This window comes from Nilaparvata lugens, chromosome 8 (genome assembly GCF_014356525.2).
Source record: "Nilaparvata lugens isolate BPH chromosome 8, ASM1435652v1, whole genome shotgun sequence".
NCBI lineage: Eukaryota > Metazoa > Arthropoda > Insecta > Hemiptera > Delphacidae > Nilaparvata > Nilaparvata lugens.
This window is the reverse complement of record NC_052511.1, coordinates 45,659,433-45,675,344: the sequence shown is the minus strand read 5'-3', so window position 1 is coordinate 45,675,344 and position 15,912 is coordinate 45,659,433. Positions and strand designations below refer to the sequence as shown.

Sequence of the window (15,912 nt, the reverse complement as noted above, 5' to 3'; positions counted from 1 at the left end):
AGTATTTACATTTATATCTCAATATGGAATATCCTATTTGCAGTTATTATTTTTAGTTATAGTTGAATGTAGCTTTCTGGGAATTGGATGGTATATCTCCTTGCTGCTGATTTCCCCGTGCATATTCTAAATTTACAGCATTACAGAGTTCTACCAGTACCTACTATTACTTCAGGCCCCACAACTGATCTCTAATAAACTATGACGTCATCACATGTAGATCCATGATCTACTGGCGGTAAGCAAGCGAAATAAGAGCGCTGATGCTTGTTATCACATCTGATATATGGTAATCAAAAAAATTGGAATAATTACAAATTCAATTTTCATGGTCTCCATTTCAATGAATATGGTTTGTTTATCATTCTTCTAATATTCGTTTGTGAAAAGTAATAATGAATTTGGGGTTTTAAATCATGGGATACAGACTTTTGTGTACCTAATTGTCGCGGGAATTATAACAAGAAGTAATAGTAGGTATTGGTTCTACGACCCAAGTTTGGACGTCGTTCATACCGCGGCATTATTAGGAATTAAAATTTTGTGAATCAGTATGAAGAAAATTGAAAAACAGATCTACCGACGGCTGTTGGATGACTCAATGATTATAACAGCCGATTTTTATTTCTGTGTGTGGCCAGCCAATACCTACTATTACTTAATAGTAATAGTAGGTATTGGGCCAGCTCACAAATATTCTCCCATAAGGATTACATGCAAACTTTGAAGGACAGTAGGAAAAAGAGTCCTGAAGTCGGATTATAAATTTGATAGGCCATAAACCTGGTCTTGAACATAACGAACCAAACTAAAAAAATAATAGAGTTCGTTGCACGCATAAAAAAGTTATTGAATGTAACAAATTTGAGGCTCGATTTTTATTTATATAGATCTATTAAAATTGTATTTGGTCTAAAATGAATGTGAAAATTTGTTTAAGTTAGAGACAATTATTTTTAAAGAATTGTCTCAAAGAATTAACTTCCAACTTAATTGTAACTGAACAGCTATATATTTCATTTAATTAAATTAGATTAAAAACTCTGAATCATTATTACTGTATATTATCCTTTTCTGAAAAGAAAGCTAACAAGTTACCTAACAAACTATTACTCAGTTTGAATTTTACGCGCCGTCATTAGTACTCTTTTTAGTCAACAGAAAGCGCTAGATGTTCAATTCGCAGCTGTTGCAGGTGGGAACTGGCATGGAATGTAATGGCTGGCGTTCCTGCACAGCACAAGCAAAGAAGCAAACCACGGCCTGCTCCCTGCTGGCAGGCAGTGTGGGATTTGTCGTTGAGTCGGTTTGAAAGAAGTGAGGTTCTGTTTACGTTGTGAATATGCAAGTGTCAAATGATAAGCTTATTCTCGTGCAAAATGCTAAATTATCGGTTCGCTCGTTCATTTGTGCTTGTGATTTGTGTTTGTGTGATCAGTTATCAGTTTAAGGTGAACAGGTAAATAAAGGCAGTGTGTTACAACCTATCATGCCAAAGTTCGTAGGTATTCAAATGCATCACCTGCACATGATGATGCCTCTCAATAATTAGGACAATATTGTGAGTGTAGTTTGAATATGAATATCTATCGGTTCAAGTGTGTTGAAATCGTTTAAAATGAATTCGCGACCCAACTATCAGTCGTTCATGAACAATTCCATTGCAATTCGGCAGGAGATCCAACGGTTTGAAAGTGTTCATCCGTCGATTTATGCAATTTATGATCTTATTGAGCTTGTTCCTGACACCTTGGTTGCCCAGCAGATAAGGGACCATGTCGTCTGCATTGAAGGTTAGTACTTTTGTTTTAAACTAACAATTTTCAATAATTATTTTAAAATTGAGGTTAAGTTCTGTACACAGTAAGTTACAGACTACAGAACAAGAATTTGCTATTAATTTTTGTATGAGGGTTGGTTACTTCATAATTTATTGCACAGTGTTGCAATATAAGCTAAATTTTAGACATTCCAGAATGAGTATTTGATTATTTAAATCATAATAGTGTAAACAGAGTATAAAGATTGTTACTTGGATGCTGTCTCTTGTTTTCTGATATCAAACTCATTGAAGATTAATAATATTTTAATCTCATAGTTTACAGAGGCTGGGGGTTTGGACACAGAATACGTCCTTAAAATTATTGGGTGAGGAGGCTCAGAAATCAAACCTGGGTTTTAAAAAATATTTCAAGCAGTGATAACCAACATTTTTTATGGTGAAGTGGGGCAGAAGCTGAGTTTTTCTAAAATTTAGTCTAGAGTGGGGCACCCCTGAAGTAAATATAGAGGGCAAATGAATGTTGTTTAATAATGAAGAACTTTCAGGGAAACTTTTATCAGCGCTACATTAAATCAAAGAAAATAGGAATAGGCTAGTTTCAAGATTCCATATCTACATTCTCTAAAGATCTACTAACTCCATATATCCCATTCTCTATGATGTTTGATTATTAAGTTGTTTGATTATTGAAAGCTTTCTAATTTAATAGGTTGGTTACCTTATACCAACCTTTTGTGTGTAATCTGTAAACGACATTTTAAAGATGAGAGTTTTGGAGGTTTGGCAGCATTTAAAACAATGCAAATTTGTGCAGTTTTGTTTTTAAATCTATCAGTATTCTATTCAAGTGAATTAAAATCTTTATTAATCTGTTATATTTCATCATACATTATTAATCTAGATTCCAGTGTATCATCTTTCAAACTATGCTAGCCTAATTTATTTAGTTTATAGATAAATTTGATTTATAGATTCACCTTTCACAATAGAGTCTTGAAAGGTATTCAATATTCCACTAAGATTTTATTGTAATCTTATCAATGCTTACTCGTTATTTCAGACAAGTTCTTTATTCCTTATCGGAAATTTCTATATTTTTGTAAAAAACTCATCAATAATACTACTTTATTATCATGCTAGATTCAAATTTCGCTGATTACGGTACCTAAAAAATGTGTTGATAGCCTGCACTAAAGATTTGATCAAAATTTTTATTGTAAGTTGAGTTAAATGGTAATTTATATTTATTTACAATTCAATATTACATCCTCAATATAAATAAAATTAAAACAGAATTACAAATATTTCTAGACAGTATCTATCAATATCTCACAGTTTTGTCCTACCCAAGATGTTTATTAAAAAAAATTTGTTGGTAGTGTAATCTAAGTCGTGAAGCTCAAATTATATATTCAGGCGGTGGGAACTTCCCACCAACAAAAGCCATAAGAATTTACTTTTATAAAGGCCCGGTTACAAAATTTCTCCTTTGTTACATCTCCACTGATTGGTTGACTTGGCATAATTTAATTGAACAGACTTGTGTTACCGCGCCATGGAGATTTCTAAGTTGGCTAGGCTAGTTAAAATAGTCCCATATCAACTGTAATGTTTTTTATAGCTTTCTAATAATAAGTATTCAGCAGTGGTTTCCCTTCAATTAATGAATATATGAAAATAATGAAATGAATGTTTTAAACTGTTCAATGGTATGATACGGCATCAAAGTTTTCATCTTGAAAATATAATAATCGTGTGAGAATTGAACGATATGCTAATTATTAGCAACTCATTAGTCATTAATTTTTTAATAAACATTATCATCATTTAATACATTTGGAAACATTTTTATGCTTCAAACTTGAGCCTGCCATAATCCTTCGAATCAAATATATGCTCATCCCTAGGAAAGTAAACCGAACACTTTTATAACATATTGACCTCAAGCATAGGTAGGCTTGTAGCACGAGACAAGACTGCATTGGCTCAAGTTCGACTTCTGGTCGTGGCTGAGTTGGTTATGAATTTCGGTAAACACGAATGACCTTCATCGGTGTCTTGGTTTGCGGGGAGGGGGGCGTCACCTGGCTGGAATAGTATTTATTATCAAGGTCACCTCCTTACCGCTGATGACCTGCTATCTAACTTCTGTACAGTATAGATACTTTTCTATTATTTTATAGTAACTAATCATTTGGTTACTATTACCACTGACTCCCGATATTTGATTGCTGGATGGAGCAAACGTATGAAGTGATAAATATAACCTATTTTTGGACAATTTCCATTCAAATTTGGGAAAGGAACAGTTTTGGGCTTTAAGCCTGTTGTTCCCAATTATTCATAGTTAAGAATGATATTTTATCTATATTCAATAAAAAACGGCTGACTGCATAGAACTCCGTCTAGAGTAAGACTCACTTCAACTGCCATTATTTCCTATAAAATAACACCAATACTTCCATTTAACCATTGCTGACAGTGTAAAATGAATCTCACTACAGAATAATGAGTCAGGTTTTTGTTTGATTGCTAATGTTGGTCATTATCAATGACCTGTATAAACAATAATACTACGTTAACCTAAGACTGATCATTCTATATACCTCTAGCCTCTAGTACAGTAGTTTTTATTTATTAGAAAGATATAAGCTTCTGTAACTGTTTCACTCATTTTTACAAATCTTATACACTCCATAATCTCTCATCAAACACCCTAACCTTACCACTGATCACACACAGATCTGAATTTATGTAGGAATCGTCCTCAGCAAAAAATAAAATTGATTTAATATAAAAACAAAAAATGAGTTTAATTATTCCAAATTTATTCACAATTACCCTACTAGGAATTATAATATAATTTTGGAAAGAAATTCTCAATCAAGAACTGTCAAGCATGAATCCAGTTTTCAATAATCTTATTAAGACAATTCCATCAGGTTTACTTTTTCATGAAAATTGGTCTCTACTTAAATTCTACGTCAATATAATTACAAACTACTCAATGAATATTGTAAATTTTACTTCTAATAAACGATGATAACAAAAATCAAACTTTTTAACTACACTGTTTTCAAGCTATTAACATGATGGATTATTGTACTTTTTGTTCACAATCGATGTCTAAATATTCATGCAACTGATATTCTAGCCGCCTCTTGTTCATTTTACAGAATACAGTATTAATTAATTTTTTAGAGCTTCATGATTTTCAGTAATTTGACGAGTATGAGCCTATTGAATAATTAAATATGGGAGTTTATTGAGAAGTATTGGTGACCTAAGAACGGAATCGGGGTGTTGAAACTCAGATATAAAATTATTGAATTATATCCCCTTCACTCCATGTCATGGATTCATTAATACGGTTCATGAATATAAATATCATTGAATATTATGACAATAATGTTGCCAAAAGCCAAACGAAATTAAGTGTACTCATGGAACTTCACCTAGATGTAATTAGTTGTAGAATATGAAAAGTTGAAACCAGTTGATGATAATTGAGCTAAACACGTTTGAAGGTGCTAAGTGAAAACTGATAACATGTAATATTATTATTGCAGGCATACTTGAATGCATTGTTGAGGCGTTTACTTTCACTTTTCGCTTTTATTTGGTCGGACTGAGAGAATGAAGAGATTGTATTGTGTTGGTATTGCATTACAATGCGATCATCCGAATCTTATGTTTCTCAAGTCTGTGCACGTTCCATTTAATAGGAAATATGAAAGTTCCAAATCCGTCATTTTAATATGCTCGATGTTGGACAAAACTTGAAGTACATTGCTTGGAATAATTTGGACAAAAATCATTCCTTAAAGGCTTCAAACTCTTACATGATATGATTCGATTAGTATCTTACACTTGAGTATTTTGATCTTCTATTAGAGATTTTATTGTAAAACTTGTAGGGCCGGTTTCCGAGCTCGAGATTTAGCTAAGTTCTAGACTTTAAACAGCTGGAGTCAGAAAATTTGCTTTCCAAAACGGGGCGTAGTCGCAGTCCACGTTTAAATTAAATTTCGAAAAAGTAGAAAATTGAGCACAAAATAAAATAAAGAGAAAATAGTGTAAAGTTTCAGCTATTTTGAATTATTTAGGAATGTTTCATTTCATCAAAGAAAAACGTTTCCTATTATAGAAATGAGAAAATAAAGATTATTTATTAAAAACTGCTACTACGCCCCGTTTCGGAAAGTCAATTTTCTGACTCCAGATGTTCAAAGTCTAGAACTTAGCTGAATCCCGAGATCGGAAACCGGCTCCTACTGCTATTTTTCTCTGTAAAATTGGTGTTGCAACGTTGGAAGTTGGATAAATGGGTAAATATTGTACTAGGAGATACAATTTTTTGTTTATTTGGCCTTGTAATTTAGTTCTAAAATGCAGAATAATTTGGAAAAATGTGAAATTTAATTCCACCAACGGAGCAGATTGAAATGATTGATTTGCACTTTATCTCTCAATTTTGAAAAACTTTGTTCCATACATATCTCCACAAACAGGTGCTGCTCCTCTTCTAATGTTCCTTGCATTCTCTTATTCTGTTCATCTCGCTTTGATTCTTTTATCTATTCTATTCATCCATCTTTATCTATGTTTCTTCTCTAAGAAAGAGGAGAAGGGCATCTGAAAACGTTGTACTATCTCCAAAATCAAATTATTCAATTCACCCTTTTCAAATATTGAACAAATATGAGGTGTTCTCTGCTTTTCACGTATATCTGTGAACCAGCGAAGTCCCGCACTTCACTGACTTCGCTTCTCTTAATATTTTCAGATAACAATGTACTTGGGAATTCACTGATTAGACGGAATGTTAGTGAGATCTAGAAAGGATAGGAGCTCGCTTCGTAACGAAGTGGAGAACTGGAGAAGTGCTCTTTGCTTTCGTGTTCTGTTCGGGAGCCAGAAATCCGTTTTGGTCGAACGAAGAAAGGAATTTTTCAGTAGGCGACGCATTGAATTTTCCATGGCTGAGTCTTCTGTGTTCTCCGGCTCTCAGCTCGCAGGCTGTGGAGAAAAGCGACTATTTCCCTTCAGTCGTTGGGCTGTGTGGCCCCTGTAATGTGCCTGCTTTTCTACCTTTCTGCAGGGCTATTATTTGGAGTGATAACGGGGGATGGAGGGATATTAGAGTGGAAAAAGTGAGAAAAGAGGTATAAGGAGGAAAATGGAGAAAAGGAGGATTATGGTAGAGAAGTAGAGTTGAGAGAAAAAGAAGGGGTAGAGGTAGGAGGAGGAGGAGGAAGAAAAGGAGGATGATGGTTGAGAGAAAAAGGAGGGTTTAAGGTACGAGGAGGAGGAGGGAGGATTATGAGAGGAATAGAGAGGAAAATGAGGGGTAAAGGTATCAAAAAGGAGGAGGAAGAGAAGGAGCATGATGGTAGAGAAGAAGAGTTGAGAGAAAAAGGAGGGGTAGACAAGAAGAATGGAGATGTAGAGGAAGAAGAAAAAAGAAGAGGACGGACGACAAGAAAACTGGAGATATAGGAGGTGAGAGAGAAGAGTGAACGGTGAGGGGAGGAGAAGGATGAGAATGGAGAAGATTGAGAAGTTGAAAGGTAGAAGAAGGAGAAGGTTTAAAAGAAGGGAGATGTTGGAGGAGCAAAAAAAGAGTGGAGAAGAAGAAGAAGGAGCATGGCGAAAGAATCAGGAAGAGAAAAGAGGAGTTGATAGGAGAAGAAAAATCTCTATCATATTAATTAAGATGTAGCAGGTAGCAAAGAATATAAATAAATTCATTATTCATATAAACTATAATAGAATGTAGATCAAGAATGTGCTGATGGGAGGAGATAAAATAGGCTAAGGATTGGAGGATGTGTGGGTGGAGGTGAAGAGAGAAGGAGGTAAGGTTTTTGAAGGGCGGTAAAAAAGGAAGTAAGATGAGAAAAAAAGGAGTTGAAAAATAAGAAAATTGACGAAAAGTAGATGATAAAGGAAGGAAGAGAGTTGAAAAAGATGAGAGAACAGAATGACGAATCGAGGAAGTATGTGAAGATACTGAAAAACAGAAGAGGATCTGGAGAAAGGTATGATGAAGCGAAAAATTTGAAGAATTACAGTAATAATGAGAAGCATCAGCGTAAATTAGAGATCGCAAAGGAACAGCGAGCAGAAAAGAAATATCAAAGAAAAGGAAGATGTTGAAAGGATGACCAATGAAGACAATGTAAGAGGTGTACTGAATAACGAAGAGTGGCGTAGAAAAAAATAACGAAATCATTATGAACTTCTGAAAGAATCTATTATGAACAGTTGGAATGGAATGAGCAGAAGAGCCTGTGAAGTTGCGGGGTTACGTTGTGTAGCCTGAATGGGGAAATATGGGTGATGACGGAAAATGAAAATTATGGAAAGAGGAGGTAAACAAGATTAATGTGACAAGAGTGAAATTAGTAGAATGCTACAGAGGAAGAGAATGATTTCATAATGTAGAATACAGAAGGAGAAAAAATTGTGGTTGTGGAAAATATTATGATTTTGAATTTGAAGTGGAATAACACATGAAGATGAGGAAAACGTGGAAAAGAAAGAGGGAAGGAAATCTATTTCATCCAAGAGGATGGATTATCCATTTTCCAGGAGGAAAGGGAAAGAGTTGGCTGGTAAGAAGCTGTAAAGAACGAATAAGATACAAGAGGAAAAGATAGCTGATGGTGAATCAGAAAAAATAAACTAAAAAGAACAGTTAAAGAAGAAAATCGTAAATATTCTGTCTGAGTAAAAGGGTTTTGAAGTGAAGAAGTAGAAGTGAAAAGTACAGGGTGTTTCGTAATGACATGCTCCATCCCACATTTCAACAACCAGCCTCCCAAAAACCAAAATGGCTGTGAATAAAGTGCAGGAAATAAATCGCCTCTCATACATTTTCCCGCGTGAGAATACACAAGAAAATATCTACCATTTCTGTGCAGTGTCCAGTCTACCATTTTTCATTTAGATGGTTTACTTTGTTCCTTTTCGCAATCTTATCTTTCTTTCCTCCATTTTACCCTTTCATTTTCTTTTGAAGTAGTAAAGAGATTTGTTGTGACCTCTTTGTCTGGAGACCATTAAACTTTTTGGCTTCTAACCTTACCACTAATTGTCCCTGTAGAATATGTTTATGAACATTATAAACTGTATCCTTTTCAATTGAAATCTACCAATTGTTACAGAAACTTTACAGATATTGTTACTCATTCGTACAGAACAAGATGCTGTATTTGAAATAAAATTTTATTCCGTTGCTCCCTGGGAAACTTTGTGTAGGCTACTAAAACGTAAATTCGTATGGTTTTCTTGTGAGTTCCTTGCAGGAAGGTCCCACCTCGCCTGAATATATAATTTAAGCCGTTAACGACTGTCATACTTCAACCGGGACCGACAATTTAACGTTCCCATATTAAACACAGGAGTGATCGGGTTGAAAACTTTTGAATTAAGTATTATATATATTCACAGAAAAGGATACTCCACTTTTCCTTCTCTTTCATGAAATTTGAAGCGTTTGATGAGTTGTCAAGTTGAAATAAGAATAATTAGTCAAGTATAATATTGCAATGTATTTTCCATAAAAAACTTTATTCCGAAATTCTAATAATATAAATATCAGTGCTGAATGTAAATTCAACTATTTTTAGAGAAATCTTCCAATGTGTTTTTGTACAGTGTCGATTGTCCAGATGAAATTCCACTCCGATTTCAAAACCTTCTTAAATTAGCTATTCTTATCCTTGAGTAAGACTCATGTAGAATAATGTATTAATATTTTTATATTCATAGCTCTAGTATCCACTATTATTTGGAACATCTATAATGTTAGGCCTACTTCCTAAACATTGTTTCGAGTAACCATTCCAGTTCTGTAACGAACAATATCTTTGTAATCCAAGGTCATCTAGAGGCTAAATACTATTCTAATTTGATGATTATTGAACAAATAGCCATTTAGGACCTGTTTATTTTCTATTACAAATAACCCTCTAATCACCAGTTTTGTCTAATGTTTATCAATAGTGAAGACTATTTACCAATAAAAATTCCCAAATTCAAATTGTCTTTGAATTCAAACACTCTTTATCATTGAAATATCAACACTTTTCAACTTTCAAATATCACTTTTCATCAATAACATCATTTTTTAGATTTTGGATTGTATTCATAATTATGATTTGTTTGTCTGTTTCAGGTAAATTGGCTGTTCATTTCTAGTGATCCATTCATTCAAATTGTAAGTACGTAACTACATTCTTTTTATTACTCAACTCTCAATGGTCATGATTCTACTTTGTGATATTCCAAATGAGTGCCATCATATATGACTTTATGACACTATCATTGTAATCATAAATTTGTTTATTTTTTAAATTTTCCTCCAGTTCTAATTATGAAAACGTTGTGCCACAATACATGAAGAGAAGACCCCTTCAGCTTTTCAGCAATGTAATGTGAAAACTCAGCTTTTTGATAAAGACACTCATATTCATTTCATTACAGAATTGAGATTTCTTTTGAAAATACCAGCAGCATATCATCAGTGGATAATAATATCAATGACTTAATGGCAATAGGGATTTTCATGCTATTTTGTCTTGCTATCGCATTATAAAATGATAAATTACGGATTCTATTGCTTTACGGATGGAAATTTTAAGAATTCTAGAAAATTCTGTAACGCTTTTGATTAGAATCGTGCAAAAATATTCATTGAATAATATTTTAATGATCATAAAGACCATTGCTTATAAGATGTGTTCAGCATCCAATTTTATCCAGTATGTTTAGTTGTACATGACTAAAATATGTGGCCATTGCTTCAGAAGTTAAGAATAGGCCTTTTTCTCTTGAATACAGAATAATCATTACACAAACTTGAAGTTGAGAAACCTTAATATTCATTCTGAATATATGCTTGAACTTCTTTTCATCATCATTCAACGGAAATCTTCCCATCAAAGATAAAGATTCTCATAGAACAACTATGTTTCTGGCCGCAAAATTGCTATGGAAATTCAACTAGCGTCACAATACAAACTTCATTTTCATTAGTCCAATGATTCAGTTTGATCATTGGATCGGCTAATTGGTCTCTGAGGAATGATTGGCGACCATTTGACCGGGAGCTATGAATTAGTGTCGCATATCGTCATGGGAGTAGCTCCAATCTATCACTCTGGCAATGTATCGATTAGCTTTTACTGTAGCCTGAGCACTGAGCAGTCAGTAATTTTAATGGCAGTATCGTAATGCAATATGGAAATACATCTAGTTGGAATGGTAATATTTCTTATTCAATCTTGTTGCAAAAACTATGTATTCTATGTCGAGATGGAATCCATTAGTTTTCCACAATAATAACAATTTATCACAATTTACTGAAAAATGAAGAGAATATTTCATCATATCTATGATTGGGCTTTTATGCAGCCTGTCTAGAGGAAGACAGGAATTCTTTTCTCATTTATAATATTGTTGTGTATTAAATATACGTATAAAAATGAACTTTGAATTTATCAAATTGCATTAAATTTAAGTATAATAACGGGTATACAATTGAGTATTGTTGATTGAAGATGATGGCGAGAGCTAAATGGACCTCAAATTTCAGGTGTTTTCCGAACCAGTGGGAGTGATTTTGACCTGCCAGCTATATAGTTATCTACATTGTTCTATTTCACTCTTTCTCGTTCTCATTATTTCCACTTTTTTCCCTATTTTTTCTGTTCTTAAACTAAATTTGCTTTGTGAACATCTCATATTCATTGTATTCTCCATTGAAATCGACATCTTCTTATAAAGTGATATTCACTTTCAGCTCTGCCCCTTATAAATAACATCAATGTTTCCTATTCATCTAATGACAGTTTGTAGTGAATCTCTCAATCCCAATAAAGTTATTTCTTCCTGAACATTCTCCCCAGCCAATCGACCTTGATCAGTCAATCAAATTACTCGTATATTGATGGCACAGAGTGACTATAAAATACTGGAGTTTTACTTCCTCGTGACTCAGCCTCCTCCTAATTATAATACAACAACCATTATCCTCCCAATGCTCTTCTATTCTCATGAAACGAATATTTTACTTTTATTTATTTATTTCATTTAAACATGCACAAAATCAAAACAATGATTGGGAGAGAAACAACAGAATTAATCCAAAACTATTTCTCCCCCGAATTTAGATAGTTGATGAGCAGATCTGAATAAGGTTATGGTACCACTTCTTATAATATTTTACAAAAATTTACCGTCCAAATAAAATATATAAACAATAGAAATAATGTATATAATATTTATAGTAATGTATGACATGAGAGTATATATCTTATTCTCGTAAGCTATTAGACTATATGATATGAGAATACAGTATAAGATTTCTGTATCCAAACAAAATATTCAGTATTTAAAATAGTGAATTTAGTTCAATGTAGAGATAAATGTAGTGTGATGAATATACGTGTAGGAATATGTTGATGATACAGATATATTGATGATATTGAGATATATTTCATGATGATCTGATGTGATAAATAGATGGTGATGAATATACATATAGAAATACGTTGTGAGATGAAAACTATTTGATATTTATGTTAAAAATCTTATTTTCATTTTTCTAGGCTACACGAATAGTTCCTAAACTATATACAATCATACATTTTTAATCGGAAGGTATTATTCTCTACATTTTCTTTCTCCCTCTTTTAGTTTTTCTTTCTCTCACTACTTTTCCTATATTGTATGTATTTCTGTATTTCAAATTAATACAAACAATAGAAAAACTTATAGTACCCTTTATTAAAAACTTCAAATTTTTTTAAAGTTTATATTTTAAAACTTTGAAATATTTTAAAGTTTTTAATAAAGGGTACTACAAGTTATTATATTGCTTTTATTAATTTTTAATTAAGTAGCTCATATAAGTGAAGTGATTCTATATTTCAATTTACTTCATGTACTTATGTAACGAGCATTTAGTTATATATTCATTTTTGAATCTTCATTTGATCTCATATTTTTTATTGAATCGAATAGAATTTTCATGAACATTTCGTTCTATTTTGACATTCTTCTTCTAACTCTTGGTTTCCTGACAAACCTGTATTCAGATGATCTAATGTCATGGTTATTATTGTATCCCACGTTCCGAGTTGTTTACAGCTATTTTTCAACCTTCAAATCCTCACTTCTCTCTTAATTGACTCTCTGTGACTGCCACACTATTATTGTTTCATAGCGCCAAAATTCTGTCGTAGGAAGATTGTTTTCATAATTGCCGGTTCACCAAGAATAAAATGAAGCTGGTGCTTCTTGTACTGAATAGTCCTTCAAAAATTAAGCTGCATTTACACCAAAGTTATTAACAAAATGTTAATATCATCATGTTTTTGACACATGTGTATGATAAGTTATGCTCAATCTAATAGAATCTATAAGGATTAAGTTATTAACAACTCTGGTGTAAACGAGCTTAGCACTCTAAGATAAGGCTCTTTTAATAAACACTAATGAAGATAAAGTTATCAACATTATGTTGGACTTTCAACCATATTCGAAGGGAAAGGGAGCTTTGAAGTACAATTTGACTGAGTAGTTGCAGTTCTGTTATTGATTTTAATGCTATTCTAATGCAGGTACCTGTATAGTATCAATCATGTCAACCTGATTGATTTACTGAGTACAATACATCATTGAATAGAAAGTTAATTGTCCTTTTGAAAGAGGTAGAGGCTTTCACCTCTGAAAATTTTATTCTTACATGTTTCGTCAATTATCATCATTTACTTCTACTGACTAAACTTGATTATTTGTTGTAAGTTTTGATGTAGTAGTGTACTGTTCACAGTAACATTCAAAAATGTCATGGAAATTTAATTGAAAAAAAAATTGTTCTTATCGATTTGAGAGAAAGCAAATCCCAAGTCATTCTAATCATATAATTTTTCATTTGCAATGATCCCTTTCACTCATTTAATGCTTGTGTCTCAGTTGTTGTCTACCCAACAGAAGCTGAAATGCATTTAAAAAATTCAATTTTATATGTTACTCTTGTGTTCTAAACTTGAATGTTCTCTCTCAAACAGAATTTGCAAAACTTATTAAAATTTAGAGCTTTCTTATTCCTAGCTAGACAACATATTCCTGTGCTTTTATGAAACTCTGACGTATTTGTTTCCCAGTGAGTTTTACGGTAATCATCTTTAATAAAGTTAAAATTCGATTTGAACCAAAAATACATCTAATCACAAGATTTTTATGTATCAATATTGATGTCTATGACAATTCCGTCCCAATGAATAAGATTGTTATTCTGTTTTCAATTCAACTACATTCAAATTTGACCTTGAACATTGTTTTCAGGAAAGTTTATTTCAAATTTACATTCTTGTTTCACCTCAACGGAAACCTACGCTTTGATTATTATTCTTAAATTGACAGCAATTCGTTGTTAACTTCCGAATCTTAGATCTAATCGCAATCTAGATGTCATTCAAAAAATTAATCTTCATCGAACAATTATTTAAACAGCTTTCATTGATAAATATTTCCTGATATCACTGCTCATTCATATTCTGCTATTTCACCTTGACCTCTTGAGAAGGTTTCATAATAAGACTGAATTATCAGACTACCTACTCGAGTTTGGAGTATTGTTTTCTATTGAAAATATCTTTTTATCATCGATTGTTACCTATATTACTCAATTCATACAAAAAATGAATGACATTCATAACGTGATAAAAATTGTAGAATTTTGTGGATACACTCAATTTATATTTATGTCAAGATCTTTTTGATCAACTTGAAATTTAAATTTCTATATCTTATTTATTCATTTATTTATTGGATGAAGCAAACAAACATAATATTTAGATAAGAAGAGTAGCTCATAGCTTATGTAGCACAGAAGATAAACATTATTGTTCAAAACGGTTCCTCACTCGATACGTTATTGAGAGAATAGTTCCTACATAACTCACTCAATGTACTGTAGTGTAAATTTCTTGTATATTCAGTTCTTGTAGAGTACTCTAGGATTTGCAGAACTTATAGTTCTGAGTACAATATCCACAAAATAATACAGTATTGTGAAATAATGCTCGGTAACAGTATTCTAGGATTTAGTTTTATTTTTTATGTAGCATGTTATGAATTTTATCGTAGCGTCTTCCTCCACTCGTGTTTACTGATGTATAGCAATTGAGTTGTACTCGCATCATACCTGGTGTGTGAAGAATTGATTATCCCTATTTCCCAACAATGAACAATTCAGTACAGATGTAGCATAGTGAGTTACAGAGTTACTATAATTCATCCAGCAAGGCTTTTCGCTGTACAGTAAACAAGATTGCTCACCCAATCAGTTCAACACAGTTGGAGTTTGGAATTTTATTTCCACATTGCTATCAGTTCGATTATCATTCATTTGATTGACCAGATCTATTAGGGTGAATAGATCCATACATTCAGTAGAACTGATTAAGGCAGATACTCGGTTTTAACGGAGAAATGTCAGCTGTTCGTTTAAACCCCGAATGGAACACATTTTGATAAATGCAACCATATCTACAAGTTCCAGAATGCAACCATAAACGTGGTTCAGCGTTAAACGTAGATGGTGGATATGTCCGGCCCTAAGTTTGACTGATATTAATAATTGTGGCATATCCGAATTCAGATGTTTTTGTTGTTTACTACATACACCATTTTTCTTCTTCTTATTGTGCCTGTCCGCTACGAACGTGGGCGATCAACATGACGATTTTCACTTTATCCACGGCAATACGAAATATTTCTATGGAGCTTTTTCCACACCAGGATCGGATGTTGTTTAGCCAAGAAATTCTTCTTCTACCTGGACCCATCTTTCCAAAAATCTTTCCTTGGAGAATCACCTGTAATAGAGAATATCTTACGTCGTTTCTTTCACCATTCTAATTGATGGAAAATACTCATGTATTTTACGATTCCAAAACTGAAGGTTGAATCTCCATCACCATCAGCATTATCATCATAATTATTATTATTATATCTTCATCATCACACAAACCTATGCGCACAAACCTATGCTTATGTGGGCATCATCAACGGTAAAAAACATCGAAACGTCTACAATCTACAGCATTTGTAAT

General features: G+C 32.8%; 1 protein-coding gene across 1 annotated transcript in view; it reads left to right on the top strand.

Annotated features, from left to right (window-relative positions):
• Positions 1–1,252: 1,252 nt before the first annotated feature.
• LOC111043392 (centaurin-gamma-1A) overlaps positions 1,253–15,912 on the top strand; it is a 264,095-nt gene continuing 249,435 nt past the window's right edge. Inside the window, exon 1 of the mRNA XM_039434910.1 lies at positions 1,253–1,793. Within this exon, the coding sequence (XP_039290844.1) occupies positions 1,619–1,793 (175 nt within the window). The 5' untranslated portion in view covers positions 1,253–1,618. The remainder of the gene's footprint in view (positions 1,794–15,912) is intronic.